This window comes from Scyliorhinus canicula, chromosome 3 (assembly GCF_902713615.1).
Source record: "Scyliorhinus canicula chromosome 3, sScyCan1.1, whole genome shotgun sequence".
NCBI lineage: Eukaryota > Metazoa > Chordata > Chondrichthyes > Carcharhiniformes > Scyliorhinidae > Scyliorhinus > Scyliorhinus canicula.
Genome location: NC_052148.1, coordinates 167,676,423 through 167,698,294, shown reverse-complemented (window position 1 = coordinate 167,698,294; position 21,872 = coordinate 167,676,423). Strand labels below are relative to the sequence as shown.

The window sequence follows — 21,872 nt, the reverse complement described above, 5'->3', positions numbered from 1 at the left end:
CGCCTCACTGGGGGATGTGACCCAGCACCAGGCTGACCTTGATGAGGTTCTGTGGGACATGTCCCCGCTCAGAAGGGCACTGCGGAGCTTGTCCCAGTCGCAGGTGGGCTTGGCTGAGGTGCTGCAGAGCATGTCCCGACCAACCCGTCGCGTGCCTTTCTGCAGCGGAGGTGGCCCGGCAACGAGATTTACCGACCCTGCTGTTGTCAACAGGATTTCCCGGTGACTGCACCCCCTATTGCTGGGAAACCCGTGCGCTGACGTGGGACCGGAATATCCCGCCAGCGGGAACAGCTGGTAGATTGCGCCCCTTGTTAGTATACTTGATGCAGAATGGTGCCTCTCAAGCTGTAAGCCTCTGGCGAGAGGATAGTGACCTATTCCAGGAAAAACCTTGCTATGGGAACCTATGAAAATCTGTCCTGTGCACCACTATGTGCGGACAGTATATTCAGTGTCACATACTTGCTATCCCAAAACCCAAATTTTAGATATGTGGCCTTTGTACATGAGGCGCTTTGCCAGGAACGTATATGTGTAAAATCTCCATTTTACTCTTTATTCTACAGGAACATGAAGAATAACCACTTGGGAAATAGAACAGCTGACAGTGTCCATAGAAATATAAATCAATGTTTTTAGGAAATAAATATTTTTGGAAAAAAATAGAATTCACAAAAATAGAATCCATGGGCGCGATTCACCGGAAAAATGTCAAAGTGTGGTTTCGGGCAAGTTTGGCGGGATGTTTTCCAACGGCTGCAATGCTGAGATTGAGATCGCTAATCAATGGCACTGAGCCGTATTTCTGGGTCACGGGGAGTTTCTCCCTGTCGAGGCATCACTTTAAAATTTTTCCGGCACTGGGGAGCTGAGCTCGCTAGTGGGACTGGCTCCTCACAGATCAGGCCACCATTTTGAAGGGCTGCCCTGATCTCTACTCCCCACTTTCAAGATTCCCCTGCTTTTAGGACTCCCATTCACCATCCACCATTTCTGCGGCCTCCTTAAACCCACAAGTCACCCCTTTCATGGCAATGAATTCCCAGGCCCCGACCTTTGGCAGTGCCAACCTGATACCCAGGCCCCTTGGCCTTGTCGCTGGCAGGTGCCAAGGGGAGTGCCAGGCTACTACCCGGCCCTATCTCCAACCCGGGTGCTTCTAATGGCCTCCAAGACCCCCCCCCCCCCCCCCCGCCCAAAGTGCCATCACGCCTGTTACACTATTGTGGAAATCAAAACTAAACAGCGCCCGGTTGACGCCTCGTAGGCACAGCTGCTGACTCCCGTGCGCTGGGTGAATATGGCATTGGGATATTTAAATGAGCACAATGGCTCTTTAAATATGATTATCTGGATCATACCCAGTGAGGACCTGCACTGCTGCACAGAACCCGATTTGGGCCTCTCCCGTGATTCACCCATTGCATCTGGCTTGGTGGGAAAATTGCGCCCCATATCTACACAAAAATATATCTTCCAAGAACATTTTGAGGAGCCGTTGCCACACGGTAAGTATGTTATTTGATTACTCAAGCAATAGTCTACAACAATGGTTTTATATATTGTTCAGCTTTGGCAATGACCATAGTGAAAATGAGAATAGGTTGTCATTTTACTGCAGATTAGATCGGAATAGGTAGACAACAGAAGTGAGACCTCTGTACTGCAGCCAACTGTATGCTAACTATATGGCATGCCCATTCCTAACTTCAGAAGAGCATTCTCTTTACTATTCCTCCCCTCTGTTTGTATCAGCAATGTGCTTGATCAAACAGCGGCTGTAACATGAGTTTGTAAATGAAGCTGCAGCTCCCCAAAAAGACAGACCTTAGAATGGAGGGAGTCTAACTCCCTGCTCCTCCATCTACTGGAGAGGAATAGGGAGTCTAAATCCCTGCTCCTCCATCTACTGGAAAGGAATAGGGAGTCTAACTCCCTGCTCCTCCATCTACTGGAGAGGAATAGGGAGTCTAACTCCCTGCTCCTCCATCTACTGGAGAGGAATAGGGAGTCTAACTCCCTGCTCCTCCATCTACTGGAGAGGAAAAATCAGAAAGTAACTCGGCATTTTCATTTCAACGCTGTCCTTTTGCAGCTCCTAGTGGCTGGTTACAAAATAACACTGGCAGGGAACTGCTTAATTCCATTTCCTATATTGTAAATTCACTATTCAAGTGGGGAGACAGAAAGCTAGAAACTATAGGCTAGTTGGTCTAATACCTGCCATTGAGAAAATGCTTGAATGCTGTTGAGGAAGTAGCAGCAGGACAATTAGAAAATCATAATCCAGGCTCAGCCTGATACAATTTAAGGTGGTTCATCGGGCACACATGGCAGTGGCCCTGATGACCATGTATTTTGACTGGGTGGAGGACAGGTGTGTGAGGTGTGCGGGAGGACCCACAAATCATGTCCACATGTTTTGGGCATGTCCGAAGTTTAGGGGATTCTGGCAGGGATTTGCCGATGTCATGTCCACGGTGCTAAAGCCAAGGGTGGCACCGAGTCCAGAGGTAGCGATTTTTGGAGTGTTGGAAGACCCGGGAGTCCAGGGGGCGATAGAGGCTGATGTTTTGGCCTTTGCCTCCTGGTTAGCCCGGAGACGGATTCTATTAGCGTGGAGGGACTCGGAGCCCCCGAAATCGGAGGCATGGGTTAGTGACATGGCTGGGATTCTCAGGCTGGAGAAAATTAAGTTCGCCCTAAGAGGATCGATGTTAGGGTTCGTCCAGAGATGGAAGCCATTTATCAACTTTTTTGGGGAAAACTAAAGTGTTAGCAGATACAAAAGGGGGGGGGGGGGTGTAGGGGGAGATAGTTTAGTTTAGTTTAGGTGGAACTGGGGAATTGTATGCCATGTATGCTGGGTATGGTTGTTGGTTGGGGGGGCGTGTTATTTACTGAGTTGTTTACATTTGTACTTGTTGTTATAAAATCATAAATGTCTTAATAAAATGATTTTTAAAAAAAAGAATATCATAATACAGGGTGGCATGATGGCACAGTGGTTAGCACTGCTGCCTTACAGCTCCAATGTCCCGGGTCAATTCCAGCCTCAGGTGACTGTGCGGAGTCTGCACGTTCTCCCTGTGTCTGCGTGGGTTTCCTCCAGGTGCCCCATTTTCATCCCACAGTCTAAAGATGTACAGGTTAGGTGGATTAGCCATTCTAAATTGTCCCTCAGTGTCCAAAAGGTTAGGAGGGGTTACTGAGTTACAGAGAGGTGTGTGCTTAAGTAGAGTACTCTTTCCAAGAGTGAAGACACAATGGGCTGAATGGCCTCCTTCTGCACTGTAGATTCAATGATAATACAATTAGGCAGAGTCAACAAGGTATTGTAAAAGGGAAATGTAACAAGCAGGGTGGATGAATTGGAACCAGTAGATGTAGTGTATTTGAATTTCCAAAAGGCATTCAATAAGGTGCCGCATAAAATGTTACTGCAAAAGATAAAAGCTTAAAGATTTTGGAGTGATATTAGCATGGACAGAGGCTAAATAACAGGAAACAGAGGGTGAGAATTAATGGGCATTTTTAGGTTGGCAACTAACTAGTGGAGTGTTACAGGGATCTATATTAATAAATTTGTATTGTATTGTAGCCAAATTTGCAAATGATACAAGGATAGGTAGGAAAGCAAGTTGTGAGGAGGGTACAAAAAGTCTGCAAAGGAATATAGATACTTTAAGTGAGTGGAGAAAAAAAATGACAGATGGAATATAATATGGGAAAATGTGAGGTTCTCCACTTGTGAGGAAGAGGCGAAAGGCAGAACATTATTCAAAGTGGAAGAAACCACAAAATGCAGCAGTATAGAGGGATCTGGGTGTCCTTGTACATGAATCACAAAAGTTAGCATGCAAGTACAGCAAGCAATTAGGAAGGTAAATGCAATGTTGGCTTTTATTGCAAGGAGGATGGAGTATAAAAGTAGGGAAGCCTTGCTACAACATTTGTCATTGGTGAGATTGCGCATGGAGTAGTGTGTACAATTTTCGTCTCCTTATTTGAGGAGGGATATTCTTAAATTAGAAACAATTCAGAGAAGGTTCACTTGACTGATTCCTGGGATGAAGGTGTTGTCTTATGAGGAAAGGTTGAGCAGGTTAGACCTATACTTGTTGGAGTTTAGAAGAATGAGAGGTGATCTTTTTGATATAAGATTTTGAGTGGTCATGACAGGGTAGATATTTCCACTTGTGGAGAATTTCAAACTCGGGGATACAGTTTAAAGATAAGGGGTCTCCCATTTAAGATGGAGATGAGGAGGAATTTCTTCTCTCAGAGAATTGCTAGTCTTTGGAATTCTCTCCTGCAGAATGCAATGGAATCTGAGTCATTGCATATTTTCAAGGCTGAGTTGGAGATTTTTGACTGATGTGAAATTTAGGCTTAAGAGATGTGGGGGGAAGTAGAGGAGGTGCAGGCCAGAGAGTGACAGAAAGCCACATTCAGATCGGCTATCTCATTAATTGGTGGAGAGGGCTTGATGGGCCGAGCGGTCTATTCCGGCTCCTAGCTCTTAAGATTTTATTAAATCTGTGTTTTCTGGAATTGCGCAAACTTTTCTAAATTTGGAACAGGTTTTACAGGTTTAATCAACTTTACAGGGATGATTTTTTCATTTTAATGCCCAATGTGCACTAGCTCTTGAGGAACTGGGATGAATATAAAGCGTTGGAAACCTATACCTGCTCCATTCGCCCATTTGTGTTTAATGTCTGATAGCCCAGGGCAAATTCTGACCCTCTTACTTGAAGCAAGCAGTAGCTTAATTATAACAGTAAGTATATTATTTGGTTACTCAAGCATGAATAATGCAGGAGTACCATTCTTATATCCCCCACTTCATTTTCTACCATATAATCCCTACAGTGCAGAAGGAGGCCAGTCGGCCCATGGAGCCTGCACCGACCATCCGAAGGAGCACCCTATCTAAGCCCACACTCCTACCTTATTTCGTAACACCAACTAACTTTTTTGGGCACTAGGGGCAATTTAGCATGGCCAATCAACATAACCTGTACATCTTTGGGCTGTGGGAGGAAACTGGAGCACCCGAAGGAAAACCCTGCAGACACAGGGAGAATGTGGAAACTCCACACAGACAGTGACCCAAGGTCGGAATTGAACCCGGGACTCTGGCGCTGTGAGACAGCAATGCTAACCACTGTGCCACCGTCATATCTGTAATTTCTACAGTAATTCTAAATATATGAACTTGGAGCTACATCTCTCTTCATTTTGTAGTGCCACTTCTCAATCTCCTGCTCTTCAGCCTTGGCAAAGTTTGATAGTGGGCTAAGATCCTTTTGAATTTCTCTAAAGGCATTCAGAGATGTTGTCCTCTCATTGTGGCCCTTTCCTTTAACTGTCCTCATCCCATAATGTGTATTTCCTCTCCTACTAGTGTGATTGTCATTTCCTGCAGGCTGTACCTGGATCATGAATAAAGGTATAAAAATGAATTAACTCAAGGAAACTTAATTGCTAGTAACATATTGCCACTCTGACAAAATTAATACCATTCTTTAACTGTAGACACATTGGGCGCGATTCTCCGCACCCGTGGAAAATCGCGAGGTCGGTCGTGAAAACGGCCGACTTTTGCGACGGCCCGACACGGCCCCGTTCCCGACGTATTCACGTCTGGGAAATGGGCTAGGAACGGGGCCGCGTCAATCACATGCGCGATGACGCCGGAACGCGACGACGACACGAACACGCCAACGTGATGCCGCCCGACGCCGTAAAAGGCACGGGCGAGCACAGAAACTGTAGGCCAGGATGTTGGAGCAAAGGAGAGCAGCCCCGCGATTCGTGGAGTCTGACGTGGAGACGCTGCTCGAATCAATCGAGCAGAGGAGGGGCATCATCTGCCCGCGTAGTGGGCATCGCCACCCTGCCAGCGCGGTGCGCCAGGCCTGGCGTGAGGTGGCTGCTGCCGTCAGTGCTGTGGGGCATACCCCTCGCTCTGCAGAGCAATGTCGGAAGAAGATGCACGACCTCACCAGGGCTGCCAGGGTAAGTGCCAAGAAGGTGCCCCCGGGTCACAACCATCCCTCCCTCCTTAACTTAATCACCCCCCCCCCCCCCCCCCGGCACGGGGGGTGGAGGGGGATTGGGGCAGAGTGAGTTGAGGGTGGTTCACAAAGTAGTCACAGACCCAGCGCTCTGGCCCCCGTGGAGAGATGCAATGGTCTTAGAACAACTTGACCCCCAAACTGTGCCAGTATCTGAATGGACTGCTGATACCTGCCGTATTGTAATGATCTACCTATGCCCCCTCCCCCAACAGGACAAGACCGCTCACAACACTAGTGAGCGGAACAAGACTGGAGGGGGTTCGCCCATCCTGCACCCCCTCACCACGTTTGAGCAGAGGGCACTGGACCTTGTTGGGGGATCTGCCACCCGGGAGATCGTGCAATACGAGGTTGGCGGAGCTGCAACAAGTGAGACAACCCTGCATGACAAACACCCCCCCCCTCCCCATCCTCTGTCCCTTCACACACCCTGCCCACTTGGACACCTCCCCCATCCTCTGTCCCTTCACACCCTGCCCACTGGAACACCTCCCCCATCCTCTGTCCCTTCACACACCCTGCCCACTTGAACACCTCCCCCATCCTCTGTCCCTTCACACCCTGCCCACTGGAACACCTCCCCCATCCTCTGTCCCTTCACACACCCTGCCCACTTGGACACCTCCCCCATCCTCTGTCCCTTCACACCCTGCCCACTGGAACACCTCCCCCATCCTCTGTCCCTTCACACCCTGCCCACTGGAACACCTCCCCCATCCTCTGTCCCTTCACACCCTGCCCACTGGAACACCTCCCCCATCCTCTGTCCCTTCACACCCTGCCCACTGGAACACCTCCCCCATCCTCTGTCCCTTCACACCCTGCCCACTGGAACACCTCCCCCATCCTCTGTCCCTTCAAACCCTGCCCACTGGGACCGTCCAGCGCCCGGCCGAGCGTCTCTAAATAACCCGTTTTATTCTCTTCCCTAGGACGTGATGCCGAACGACCAGGGCAGTCTGCCTCCAGGCGGACACAGGCATCGGCCCCCACCTCACCCAGGTCCGCACGACAGAGGGTGCCCGATCAGCGGGGAGTCCCATCCTCCCCAACCGAATCTGTGGAGCAGGACGCCCAGAGGGCGGCGAGAGAGCAAGAGAGAGAAATGGCCCGCGAACGCCCTGCGGCCTCTCAGCGGGCCGATGACATAGAGGAGGGGTCCACCCAAGACGACCTCGTGCTTGCGGCACAGCTATCTCCCACACCATCCACCATCCCAGAGACACTCACCCTGGTTGGGCTATTTAGTGATGAGGCTCCTGGGTCACAGTCTGGGTCGCACATCACAGCTGAGCAGGTACAGAAGGTGGAGGTCGGAGCAGCCGAGGGCCCGGACTGGCGGAGGGCAGGCCAGGCCCAGCATCCAGCTGGCTCTCAGACGTTTTCCGAGTTCCTGGAGTATCTCAAACCACCCGCACAGCCGATGCATCAAGAAACCCAGGGACACAATGACGGGATTGTGGCGCTAACAATTATACTCAAAGCCGAGAGACTAGTACAATAGAGGCTTTATTGCTGTACGATGTTGTCCCTCCATCTGCAACAGTAGACTAAGGGTCTGAGCAGCTCTCATACATTTATACATAAGCTCCCTGTGGGCGGAGCTAGCCGGCAGGGGCTGACCGGAGGAACCTGTATTACAGGTACAGGCATACATCCCCCTACTGCAGTACACATAACTACAGTGGTTATCTCACCACAGGGATGAAGGCTGTCTTCCAGACTCTGCAGACGCTGTTAGAGGAGTCGAACCGTGTCCACGAGCAGGGAGTGGTGCCGCTCATGGCAGCAACCCAGGCCGACACCGCACGGATGGCATCCGCGGTGGAGGCAATGGGTCAGGTTATGCAAGGCGTTGGGCTTAATGTGCACGCGTCATCCTCGGCCCTGGACAGGGTTACCATCTCACAGGCAGCAATGCGCCAGAGCCAACACGACATTGCCGGCATGCTGCGGGCCTTGGCCGAGTCTCAGCAGGTCATGGCCCAGTCGCAGCACGCCATTGCACAGTAACAGCAGTCGATGGCACAGTCCCAGCAGTCGATGGCACAGTCCCAGCAGTCAGTCGCGGAGAGCATCAACCGCCTGACACATGTGCTGGATGGCGTCGTGCACTCACAGGTTGAGATCGCACAGTCCCTGGCGGGAATGTCTAACTCCCTGGACTCCGTCTCTGCAAACCTTCGGATCCTGGTGGATACCGTTGCAGGCCTCCAGGACTGGCAGCGCCAGGTGTTGGAGGCGCTCTCTCCCTACCCCCCCTCCGTCTCCCCCACTCCCCCCTCAGTCTCCCCCACTCCCCCCTCCGTCTCCCCCACTCCCCCCATAGTCTCCCTCACTCCCCCCCTCCGTCTCCCCCACTCCCCCCTCCCCCACCGTCTCCCCCACTCCCCCCTCCGTCTCCCCCACTCCCCGTCTCCCCCACTCCCCGTCTCCCCCACTCCCCGTCTCCCCCACTCCCCGTCTCCCCCACTCCCCGTCTCCCCCACTCCCCGTCTCCCCCACTCCCCCCTCCGTCTCCCCCACTCCCCCCTCCGTCTCCCCCACTCCCCCCTCAATCTCCCCCACTCCCCCCCGTTCTGGACCCCCTCCCGTTCTCAGGGATGCCTTCCCCGTTGTGGCCAGACTCCAGCAGTGCGCTGAGCTGTGCGCTGAGCGGTGCGCTCACCTACTCGAAGCTCTCGTCAGCCAGCACGACTGGTTGACGAACTTCAAAAGCAGGTGTGTTGGCCGGCGTGAAAACATGGCGTGAGGACGTCGGGACTTCGGCCCACCCATTCGGGATTCTGGTAGTGTCGGGGGGTCTTTCGAGGCCTTTGCCGGGAATGCCGACATGTAGTTTGTGTGGGGTTCGGAGAATAGCGGGAGGGCGTCGGACCGGCGTCGCCATGAAAATATGCGCAGCCCGCTATTCTCCGAACCGGCGTGAGAGCGGAGAATCGCGCCCATTGTGTACTAGAAGAGGAAAACTAACTTTTTTTAAAATAAAATTTTAGAGTACCCAATTCATTTTTTCCAATTAAGGGGCAATTTAGCCTGTTCAATCCACCTACTCTGCACATCTTTGGATTGTGGGGGCGAAACCCACGCAAACATGGGGAGAATGTGCAAACTCCACACGGACAGTGACCCAGAGGCGGGATCGAACCTGGGACCTCAGCGCCATGAGACTGCAGTGCTACCACTGCGCCAGCGTGCTGCCCTGAAAACCAACTTTTATGCCTCAATCCCGGCCCCCTCTCCACAATATACAGCCTTCCAAACTAAACTTCCTGGGCTCTTTAGAGTATGGACAAGCAATTGTAAGCTTTCTCACAGGCCTCTCCAAAGTCAATCTTTCACCAGGTGATGCTGGGTGCTGCAGTATGGCCCAAGGTGAAACCATAGCCTAGACTTGTTTCCTGTTTTATCTCACGGCCTGATTCCACTCAGTGCTGCTCCTAGTTGCTTTTGGATCACGTGCACTTTTATCGTTGAATGCTTACTTTATGTCATCATTATTTAGCTGGATATAGTGTATAGTGAAAGGTTAACAGCAATTTAGTGTTCAGAGGTTACAGAGAACACATAATCATCAATAGTGCTCAAATATTAAAATAAGAGTCTCCTCAGAGGTAATAGTGTGATTCAGATTCTTCCTTTGATTGAGTGAGAGAGACTTATGTGTTCTTTGAACTCGTAAAAGTGGTTCTCTCAGTATCTGTTTTTCTCTAACATTACCTTAAACACTAAATCTGTGTGTATAGCTCAAATGGCCAGTACATAGGACATTGAAATTCTCTGAAGGCAGATTGATCTTTGGATTTCATAACTTCACCACCAACCCTCCCTTCCACTCCCACCACCTCACCTCCCCATCAAACTTTCTTCCTTTTCAAATAACTATCTGATTCCCTCTTGAATTCCATGATACTTCCACCAATGGAAACAGTTTGCCCTTATCTACTCTGTCCAGAACCCTCATAATTTTTAATACTTATCTCTAATCTCAACTCAACCTTCTCTTGAATGGTCCCAACTTCTTTAATCTTTCTACATAACTGAAGTTTCGCATCCCTGGAACCAAACACCCATTCTCATTAATCTTTTCTACAACCTCTCTAATGTCTTCACAACCTTCCGAAAGTGTGGTGTTCAGAACAGGTTGCAGTATTTGGGTGATATGTTCCTGGAAGGGAGCTTCGCGAGTTTGAGGAGCTTGGAGGAGAAATTTGGGTTGGTAAGGGGAAATGATTTTAGATACCTACAGTTGCGGGACTTTGTTCGTAGACAGGTCCCATCTTTCCCACGCCTCCCGCCAATGGGGATCCTCGACAGAATAGTCTCTAGGAGGGAAGAAGGGGAGGGCAGAGTCTCGGGTATATATAAGGTGCTTATGAGGGAGGAAGGGTCCCAGACAGAGGAACTGAAACTTAAATGGGAGGAGGAGCTAGGTGGGGAAATGGAGGATGGGCTGTGGGCAGAGGCCCTGAGTAGGGTAAATTCGACCGCGACATGTGCTAGGCTCGGGCTGATCCAATTTTAGGGGGCAGCAGGGTAGCATGGTGGTTAGCATAAATGCTTCACAGCTCCAGGGTCCCAGGTTCGATTCCCGGCTGGGTCACTGTCTGTGTGGAGTCTGCACGTCCTCCCCCTGTGTGCGTGGGTTTCCTCCGGGTGCTCCGGTTTCCTCCCACAGTCCAAAGATGTGCGGGTTAGGTGGATTGGCCATGCTAAATTGCCCGTAGTGTCCTAATAAAAAGTAAGGTTAGGGGGGGGGGGTTGTTGGGTTACGGGTATAGGGTGGATACGTGGGTTTGAGTAGGGTGATCATGGCTCGGCACAACATTGAGGGCCGAAGGGCCTGTTCTGTGCTGTACTGTTCTATTCAAGTTGAGGCTTAACCAGTGTTTTATAGAGTATAAAAGTAAATTACTGTGGATGCTGGAATCTGAAACCAAAGAGAAAATGCTGGAAAATCTCAGCAGGTCTGGCAGCATCTGTAGGGAGAGAAAAGAGCTAACGTTTTGAGTCCAGATGACTCTTTGACAAAGGGTCACCTGAACTCAAAACGTTAGTTCTTTTCTCTCCCTACAGGTGCTGCCAGATCTGCTGAGATTTTCCAGCATTTTCTCTTTTATACAGCATAACTTCTTTCCTTCTATGCCCCTGTAGACTGAGTTGGACAGATGTTTCATTGGCAAGGGAGTCAAAGGTTGTGGGGGGTGAGGCTGGAGAGGTGTGGGAAAGTGGAGTTAATGCCATAATCAGATCACCATGAATGGCAGGATCAAGAGGTCAGATAACCTACTTTTGCTCCAATTTGTTATATTCTTATAAAGCCCAGGATGCCGTGCACTTTAGTAACTTCTCTCTCAACCTGTCCTGCACTTTCAATGATTATGCACATATACTCAGATTTCTCTGCGTTTGCACACAGTTTAGAATTCCACCAACCTGCTTATGTCCGTTTGAACAATACTTCCAAGTTTTGTATAACTCACCTCACAAGTTTGAAATTAAATCCTGTTTGCCAGAATGTGGATCATTAATATATGTCTGGAAGAGCGGGAATCTGAACTCTGACCCACTATAAAATCCACTATAAATCTTCCTACGGTTCTCCAGTTTGAAAAATAACTGTTAACCACTACTCTGTTTCCTATTACTCAGCCAATTTCATATTTGCTTTGCTCCTGTCCCTCTTATTCCATGAGCTTTAGCTTTGTTCACGTCTTTTATGTGGCACTTTATCAAGTGCCTTATGAAAGTCCATGTACACCACACCAAGAGCATTACCCTCATCAACCCTGTTACCACATCAAAAAACACAAGTCATTTAATCTAACATGATTTTCCCATAACAAATCTGTGCTCAAACAATTTACATGTTGTCTACAGCGTCCCTCACAATTAAAGTTAAATTGCCGATTATCATAGCTCCATCTCCATTAAAATCCTTCATCTTCTGCACAGGGGTACAGACAGCTTCAGAAAATTCTGACAGATGCCCACACAATTCCCACTGCTGCTCCATAAGAACCTGTTTAGTATATGACCCCCTGAGGCTCAGCATCTGTGTCCAGCTGAGCGGAGCTTGATGTGCTCTCAGTGCTGAAATGGGGTCACTCCACTGCTGTCTCTGCCTCCGGCATCTGCTCTTGCTCACATGAGGTGTTCTTCACCTTGTGCCACCCTTTCTATCTGTGATGCTGGACCTACCAAGGTGTTTATATCTGCAATGGTGGAGGTTGTGAGGAGTCATGTGACAGTGTTTCCTGAGAGTGATGGTCCTCATCTGGGGACTGCACTGCCTCCTCCTTCATTTCCTGCTATGGTTCCAGCAATGCACTTGAGGAAATGAAAAGCCAGCACTGAATAGGTGAAATTGTAGTTCAGTTTGCCATTGTGTAGATCATGACAGTTAATGCACTGCTGACATCGATTCAACATTAGTGACAGTTCAGTACTGAGTAGCTGTATGATCTCTAATATTGTCTCCCACTATCTGGGCCATCCACATCTTTCCATCAGCAGCCACCCTGTCAATCTCGAGATTCCTCCTCCATTGGGTCTGGATATCCATGGATGTAGCTCCACTTCTCCACCCCTCCTGAGAATTGTGGGCTCTTTCCTTACAATGCGAAAAGCCAGACAGTTGGAAACGTGAGGATTTAAGTGATTGCTGAGAATGGGGGGGGGGGGGGGGGGGGGGGGGGGGGGGGGGGGGGGGGGGGGGGGGGGGGTTGACTGTATGCTGGGGAGCGAGAGGGCATCATTTTGCAGATGACGGTTAATACTGTCTGCTGAGGTTGGCAGACACTGCTGTCAGTTGTCACCTGGAGGCTACTTCCCTCCAAGCTCCAAGGTGATCATGGGGTTAGTTAATAGGTGGTCATGGGAGGGAATTACCCCAGTAACTGATATGCACTAACCCCAGTGTCACCATAGACGGAAACCAATAAATAATAGAACAAAACCATCGGCATCCAAGACAACCCATGCCACCTCAGCATGACTATTTCCGGTGGACCGTGGATGCTTTCTTGGGCACCTTTTCCATTGATATGGGTCTGGAGCTGGGGGTGGGGGAGATGTGCCATGGGTTGTCTTGGATGCTAATGGTTTTGTTCTGTTATTTATTGGTTTCAAACTATGGTGTGAAGTATCTTCATTGTATTGTCTGTTTTGTGTTACAACCCCCATGGAGGGCATGGGCTGTGGACCATCCAGTTCCCCCCAACCGCCTCAGAATATGAACTTCCCTGGTAGCAGGGCAGGGCTTCCCCTTTAATGAGGGGAGCCCTCATAATATAAAAACGTCGACATGGTACAGGTCAGGGAGGGAGACCCTTCAGGGAATGGAGAGTTATTTTGTACTGAGAATCAAAGAGTTGTTGTAGCCAGCTGGTGGTTTCATGTGTGTTCACTCTGCATAGACTTTTTTTTACAAAAATATACTTTATTCATAAAATCTCAAAAAACAAATTACAAAAACATTTTAAATTGTCCTAACAGTAAAGCACAATAATATTTACATTTTCTCCAGAGGTCCAGATTCACTTTGAGTTTCAATTCAATAATGAGGACATTACACACATTTGAAGCATAGTGGTTAGCGCTATGGCTTCACAGCGCAAGGGACCCAGGCTTGGGTTACTGTCTGTATGGAGTCAGCACGTTCTCCCTTTCACTTTGTGAGTTTCTTCCAGGTGTTCCGGTTTCCTCCCACAAGTCCCAAAAGACGTGCTATTAGGTAATTTGGACATTCTGAATTCTCCCTCCGTGTACCCCAACAGGCGCCGGAATGTGGCAACTAGGGGCTTTTCACAGTAGCTTCAATGCAGTGTTGTGACAATAAAGATTATTATAAATTATTTCAATGTTTATGTCACAATTCTTTTCAAAACATTTATTTTGGTCATGTTACACTCTGCAGTGTTTCAAGACAGTTATGTACATTTAATGTTAGTCACCCAGACCTAAGGGTTTTAATCGGTTGCCAGTCCCCCAGTGTACATTTGCTGAAAGGCCTGACATAGTGGTCCTTTCCCATTGAGTCTTGGCGGCGATGGCAGCCCCCAAACTTGAGTACAACCCTCAGCACGTAATCCCGAACCCTAGAATGTGCCAGTCTGCAACACCCAGTCGAATTCTGCTAAATATAGGAGAAATGGCGCATGCTCTCCAGTTGAGGGCGGGATGTGTGACGTTTTCCCTATGACACGGCTTGGAACCTCCCCCCCCCAGGAGCCGCGCGAGATGTCGCTGTTGTGGCTGAGGCCGAGCTCGCGCCGCTTGCTGGCCGCGCTCGCGCCGCCCAGGGGCTGCTGGCTAACGGCCGCTCTGAGGGCGCCGGCTCGCCACGTCCGGGCGCTCTCGAGTGGGGACATCAGGCGTAGCAGCGGCCTGTCGGCGGCGGCACTGGTGGGATCGGCGCCCACGGCCGTGCAGCCTTACCTTAAACTGATGCGACTGGACAAACCCATCGGTAAATGAACCGGAATACCGCACGGGGGCGGCGGACGGAGCCTGCCAGCCAGCTGGCCCCACCTCTGACTGGTCCTGGATTCTGAGGCTGGCACCTGTCAATCAGCGACTCTGAACTGATAGGAAATCCCAACCTGCGTGTTGCTTCTTGCAGATTCTTATGGAAATCTCTGTTAATAATCGGGGGGAGTAAGCGCCAAGTTTTGTCAAATCACTTGCAAGTCCATAGTGACTTGACATTGGTAATAGCGCCGAGTAATCAATAGATTGTTGAGAATATAAAAACTTGCAGAAATGAGTAAACTATTTTGTAGTGGACGCACAACAAGGACAGTCAGCATCTGTAAAGAGAAAGGGCAGGGTTAATTTGGGCCGTGTAACCTTTCATCAAACTAGCATTCAGAATGTTTTTTTACAGCCAATTTACCAGTCATTTTTTACACAGATGTTATGACTTGTCGCTCCTTTCACCCATCCTCACCTGACGACAAGGTACTGACTGGCACACAGAAAGGTGTAATCTGTTACAATTTAATGTTTCAGGGACCTGGTTGTTGTATTTGCCTTGCACCTGGAGTATCAGTTTAGCAGCAGAACCAGGCTGCCTTCCAGATCTGTCCATGCTTGCACTTTTTGGAACAGGGGCATTACTGATGCGAGGAGCTGGGTGTACAATCAATGACATGTGGGATAAAGACATTGACAGAAAGGTAACTCCCCACTGGCACATATTCCTGTGTCAAGTATTTATTTTCTAGAAGACTGTTTATGACATTAACAAGGATATTGATCTGTACATAATGAACCTAATAATCTTTCAATTTAAACAAATCGGGGGCAGTACAATGGTGCAGTGGTTAGCACTGCTGCTGCATGGCGCTGAGAACCCAGATTCGATCCCAGCCCTGGGTCACTGTCCGCATGGTGTTTGCACAGTCTCCCCGTGTCTGCATGGGTCTCGCCTCCCAGAGGGTAGGTGGATTGGCCATGCTAAAATGCCCCTTGGGAAAAAAAAATTGGGTACTTTAAAATTTAGAACAAAAAAAACAAATCAGTGCAAATGTACCCTCCTATACTCTTTAAAGAACTTGGGAGTTGCCTTGACTGGTCTCCCACATCCTAGCCTCTATACACTTGAGGACATCCAAAACGTTGCTGACCGTGTCTTAACTCGCTGAGTTGCGTTCCACTATCACCCCTGTGCTTGTTGACTTGCGTTGGCTCCTAGTCAAATAATATCTTAATTTGCATGTTCTCACCATTGTTTTGAGATTCCTTCATGGATATGCTGCTCTATATTTCTGTAATCTCCCACAGTCCTCTGAAATTTCTTGCCTTTTGTGCATTTCAGTTATAATTACTCCACAATTGGTGACCACACCTTGAATTGCCTAGGTCCCAATATCTGGAATACCCTCTCCTCCTCTGTACCTTGCTTTAAAACTTTTAAAAACTATCTCTTAGTCATCTGACGAATAGCTCCTTTTGTGGCCTGTTGTCATACTTTGTTTTATAATGCTCCTGTGAAATGTTTTAGGACATTCTATTATGTTAAAGGTGCTATACAAATATAAGTTTTTGTTGACAATTTAAAGAAAAGTTATTTACAATATGTAACCAGTTGAAGCAAATTCGACATTAGAAAATTAGTTACGTGCAATGTAGGCATTATTAGGGATGAACCTTAATTCCCTAAAATAGATGGATTGGGACCATGTTAGCAAGTAAAATGCATTCAAATCCAGAACACTGGACAAATGTTCTTTTTTTAAAATTTAGAATACCCAATTCATTTTTTCCAATTAAGAAACAATTTAGCGTGGCCAATCCACCTACCCTGCACATCTTTGGATTGTGGGGGCGAAACCCACGCAAACACGGGGAGAATGTGCAAACTCCACACGGACAGTGACCCAGAGTGGGATGGAACCTGGGACCTCGGCACCATGAGGCACTGTGCTGCCCTGGACAAATGTTCTTATTATGAGAACAGTCGCAGTAAATGAGAAAGTGATTTGTTACACAGTGGCCTCATTATTGAGATTTTATGGACTACCAAGTGGAGAATGTACTTTTACACAATAGATACTTCCAGATTGGAACATATCTCCAAAATAAAGGTGTGGGTAATTGCCCTTTGAAAGCATTCCACTCTGGTTTCAGTCTTTGTAATAATAATAATCTTTATTAGTATCGCAATTAGGCTTATATTAACACTGCAATGAAGTTACTGTGAAAATCCCCTAGTCGCCACACTCAGTGCCTGTTCGGGTACACTGAGGGAGAATTCAGAATGTCCAATTCACCTAACAAGCACATCTTTCAGGACTTGTGGGAAGAAACCGGAGCACCTGGAGGAAACCCACGCAGACAAGGGGAGAACGTGCAGACTCCACACAGACAGTGACTCAAGCTGGGAATTGAACCCAGGACCCTGGCACTGTGAAGCAACAGTGCTAACCACTGTGCTACCGTGCTACCCATAAGCTTTTCTAGGTTTTTTTAAAAAATGGTTACGTTCAACAAGTTTAATTACTATTAGAACAGAACACAAGAAAGTGTAATTTTGCTCTGAATCCTCTAGAGCAAGTCTCTGAAACCATTTATCTACCAATCTCGCTTTCCTAGGTTTAAAGCAGATTCTAATAACACATTTTGTTTTAATGTGGTCTGTAAATTAGCGACGCTGTCCAAATAGCGCTGCTGTTTCTTTAGTGCAGTTACTGAGCATGCTCAGTCTTTTTTAAAAGCACACTGCCGCTTCACTGCTTTCCTCCCACTTACTGTTTATCCTCCCCAACCTTCCTGACTCGGCGCTTCCCCATCCCAACTCACACTTTGCATCTTTCCACAATTCTCCCTGACCCTCCTGCTCACCACTCCCCTTCAGACCCTCCCACTCCCACGAGCTGCACAAACCATTTGGTGGGCCACCAGTTTGACTATTCTGATTTAAATATTAAATTGAGGCTATGTGCCTTCATTTTTAAATCATTAATTTTGTTTTAAACTACAAGTTTACTTGGCAGTACAGAAGTAAGAGGGGCTGAATCCACGAAGAAATGCCTTTACAGTACTGGTCGGGGTCAGGATGAGCAACAGCAACTTGTATTTATTATATTTCTTTCAAATTTAGAGCATCCAATTCTTTTTTTTCCAATTAAGGGGCAGTTTAGCATGGCCAATTCACCTACCCTGCACATTTTTCTGGGTTGTGGGGGTGAGACCCACGCTGAGTAGGGAGATTGTGCATACTCCACATGCACAGTGACTCGTGACCGGGATCGAATCCGGGTCCTGGCTCCGTGCTGCCCAAACAACCTGTATTTATATCACACCTTTAACATAATGAAACATAAAAAATGAGTGCAGGCGTAAACCATAAGACATAGGAGTGGAAGTAAGGCCATTCGGCCCATCGAGTCCACTCCGCCATTCAATCATGGCTGATGGGCATTTCAACTCCACCTACCAGCATTCTCCCCGTAGCCCTTAATTCCTCGCGACATCAAGAATTTATCTCTGCCTTGAAGCCATTTAGCGTCCCGGCCTCCACTGCACTCCGCGGCAATGAATTCCACAGGCCCACCACTCTCTGGCTGAAGAAATGTCTCCGCATTTCTGTTCTGAATTTACCCCCTCTAATTCTAAGGCTGTGCCCACGGGTCCTCGTCTCCTCGCCTAACGGAAACAGTTTCTTTGCGTCCTCCCTTTCTAAGCCATGTATTATCTTGTAAGTTTCTATTAGATCTCCCCTTAACCTTCTAAACTCCAATGAATACAATCCCAGGATCCTCAGCCGTTCATCATATGTTAAACCCGCCATTCCAGGGATCATCCGTGTGAATCTCCGCTGGACACGCTCCAGTGCCAGTATGTCCTTCCTGAGATGTGGGGCCCAAAACTGGACACACTACTCCAAATGGGGCCTAACCAGAGCCTGATAAAGGCTCAGTAGCACATCGCTGCTTTTATATTCCAACCCTCTTGAGATAAATGACAACATTGCATTCGCTTTCTTAATCACAGATTCAACCTGCATGTTTACCTTTAGTGAATCCTCGACTAGCACTCCCAGATCCCTTTGTACTTTGGCATTATGAATTTTCTCACCGTTTAGAAAGTAGTCTATGCTTGGATTCTTTTTTCCAAAGTGCAAGACCTCACATTTTCTCACGTTGAATTGCATCAGCCATTTCCTGCACCACTCTCCCAAACTGTCTAGATCCTTCTGCAGCCTCCCCACTTCCTCAGCACTACCTGCCTGACCACCTAACTTCGTATCATCGGCAAACTTCGCTAGAATGCCCCCAAAAAGAGGTGCGATGCATTGGCCGGGAATCAAACCCGGGCCTCCCACGTGGCAGGCGAGAATTCTACCACTGAACCACCAATGCAAAGTACACAACTCAAGCTGAAGTTTCAAGCACAATGCTTGAGTAGCTAACAGATGTTGATGAGTGTCAGCCAAAGCAAATTGCATGTGACCAGCACAGAGATGCAGTGCAAAGAACTGAAATAACAATTAAACACCAGCCAGCTTTGCATTGGCCGGGAATCGAACCCGGGCCTCCCGCGTGGCAGGCGAGAATTCTACCACTGAACCTCCAATGCTACTCCTAAACCATTTGGCCCTTTGAGCCTGCACCACCATTCAATATGATCATGGCTGATGATGTAAATTCAGTATCCCGTTCCTGCTTTCTCTCCATACTCCTTGATCCCTTTATCCACAACGGCCACGTCCAGCTCCCTCTTGAATATATCCAACGAACTGGCCCCAACAGCTTTCTGTTGTAGAGAATTCCACAACTTCACAAGTCTCTTGAGAGAAGAACTTCTTCCTCATCTCAGTTCTGAATGGCTTTCCCCTTTTTCTTAGGCTGTGACCCCCTAGTTCTGGAGGTCCCCAACATTGGGAACATTCTTCCCGCATCTAGCCTTTCCAGTCCCATGAAATGAAAAATGAAAATCGCTTATTGTCACGAGTAGGCTTCAATGAAGTTACTGTGAAAAGCCCCTAGTCGCCACATTCTGGCACCTGTCCGGGGAGGCTGGTACGGGAATTGAACCTTGCTGCTGACCTGCTTGGTCTGCTTTAAAAGCCAGCGATATAGCCGAGTGAGCTAAACCAGCCCAGGATTTTATATAAGATCCCCTCATTCTTCTCAACTCCAGTGGTTACAAGTCCAGTTGATCAAGTGTTTATTCACATGTCAGCCCTGCCATCCCGGGAATTAGTCTAGTGAACCTTCGCTGGACACCCTCAATAGCAAGAATGCCTTTCCTCAAACTAGGAGACCAAAACTGCACACAACACTCGAGGTATGGCCTCACCAAGGCCCTGTATAACTGCAGCATGACATCCCTACTCCTATACTCAAATCCTCTCGCTATGAAGGCCAGCATGCCATTAGCTTTCCTCACCGCCTGCTGTACCTGCTGCCAACCTTCAGTGACTGTTCCAAATGACACCCAGGTCTCGTTGCACTTCCTCACTTCCTAAACTGCCACCATTCAGATGATAATCTGCCTTCCTATCTTTGTCAACAATTGGATAACCTCACATTTACCCACATTATATTGTAATTGCCCACTCAGCCAGCCTGTCCAAGTCACCCTGCGGCCTCTTTGCATGCAATTCCTTCATCCAAATTTTAAAAAAAAATTATTCTCCTCATTTTCCACATTTTAATCAAATACACAACAAAAGATAACCAACAATAACAAATGTATTCTCTTCAACATACAAACCCAAACATCACCCATACATTCCAAATACAAAACAAGAAACATCAAAAAAGAATCAATGGTCATCCCATACACAAGAAACAATATGCTCAGCACTCCCCCCCCCCCCCCCCCCCCCCCCCATGTTTGATGGCATCCAATTCTTGAAAGTGCAAGATAAATAATGCCCATGAATTGTAGAACCCTTCCATCCTCCCCCTCAGCTCCCACCTTCTCGAGCATCAAAAATTCCAGCAGGTGTCTCCCCTTCTGCCTTCCCCATAACCCTGCGGGTTCTTCATTTTTTAGATTATTGTCTAATGAATTTTTGAATGCTTCTATTGAAACTGCCTCCACCACACTCTCAGGCAGTGCATTCCAGATCTTGACTACTCGCTATAGGGAAAAATTTACCCTCATATTGCTTTGGCTTCTTTTACCAATTATTTTCAATTTGTGCCCCCTGATTATTGATTCTTTCATGAGGAGGAAGAGTTTCTCCATATACTCTGTCCAGACCCCTCATGATTTCTTGCTGAGCGCTTTGACTAATTGTATATCCACTATTAAGGGGGGGTCGAGTAATGACTCCCACCAGTATTTTATGACTCTTGTTCCTAATCTCCACCTGTGCTGATCTACTTCCTCATGTTCTGAGCCCCTTTCTTACCACTTCAGGGGTTCAGAGAGTTGTGCAAATGACTAGAATCAGAAACAAAGACTTTAAGGTTATTTTAGGGTGGAGAAAGGGAGTTATTTTCTCTCCTGAGCTCCATGGATACTGCTTGACCTACTGAGTATTTCCAATATTTTCTGTTTTCGTTGGCCAAATGAATGCTGATTACTGTCAACTTAATGCCTGCTTTATTTCTTATGCTGTGTTTAAAACCGCTTCTCGAGGATCCTTGTTAATTGTCATGTCTTTCTCTGCTGATTCTGGAATAGGTTGCCAGAACAGGAAGTCGACCCATAGCTGCTGGAGAAGTCAGTCATTTTCAAGCCCTGGTATTTTTGGGTGGTCAACTGAGTTTGGCACTTGTTGTTCTCTTGTGCTTAAATTATTACAGGCAAGTGAAGCTAACACCTCTTATGTGTGGAAAAGATGAAATGTTAACATGTTTTGATTAGCCTGATGGTGATAGAGAATTTACACACACTTTTTTCAACAAAAGCAAAATACTGTGAATGTTGGAACATGAAATAAAATAGAAAATGCTGGAAATTATCAGCAGGTCTGACAGTATCTGTGGAGAGAGAAACAGAGTCAATCTTTCAGGTCCATTACCGTACTGTATTTCTGATGAATGTCACAGACCTGAAACAGTGACTGGAATATTTTGCAGGTGGCAGGTGCCTTGGGGCTAAAGCAGGTGGGGGGGGGGGGGGGGGGGGAACCTGGGTTGGCAGGTAGCGGGACCTGGTGCTTCAGGTTACCGGTAGCAAACAATTAAGTGGTTTTTGCCAGGGTTCCACTCAATCTCCCTTCCTGGTGCTGCTAAAATGTTCACAAGCAGGAAGAGGAGCTTATTTAATCAGTTCATTGGGTCATTTTGGCTTGGGGCAGCCGTGGCCATCTGCCATGTC

At 47.9% G+C, this 21,872-nt stretch overlaps 1 protein-coding gene and 2 non-coding genes across 3 annotated transcripts in view; 1 reads left to right on the top strand and 2 right to left on the bottom strand.

Annotated features, from left to right (window-relative positions):
- Window positions 1-14,315: 14,315 nt before the first annotated feature.
- The window catches only part of coq2 (coenzyme Q2 4-hydroxybenzoate polyprenyltransferase), a 49,006-nt gene continuing 41,449 nt past the window's right edge, over window positions 14,316-21,872 (top strand). The window contains exons 1-3 of the mRNA XM_038791688.1: window positions 14,316-14,559; window positions 15,102-15,268; window positions 21,234-21,355. Of these exons, the coding sequence (XP_038647616.1) occupies window positions 14,331-14,559; window positions 15,102-15,268; window positions 21,234-21,355 (518 nt within the window). The 5' untranslated portion in view covers window positions 14,316-14,330. The remainder of the gene's footprint in view (window positions 14,560-15,101; window positions 15,269-21,233; window positions 21,356-21,872) is intronic.
- On the bottom strand, window positions 18,885-18,955 carry trnag-gcc. Its single transcript has one exon. It is a non-coding gene; the product is annotated as a tRNA-Gly (tRNA).
- On the bottom strand, window positions 19,102-19,172 carry trnag-gcc. Its single transcript has one exon. It is a non-coding gene; the product is annotated as a tRNA-Gly (tRNA).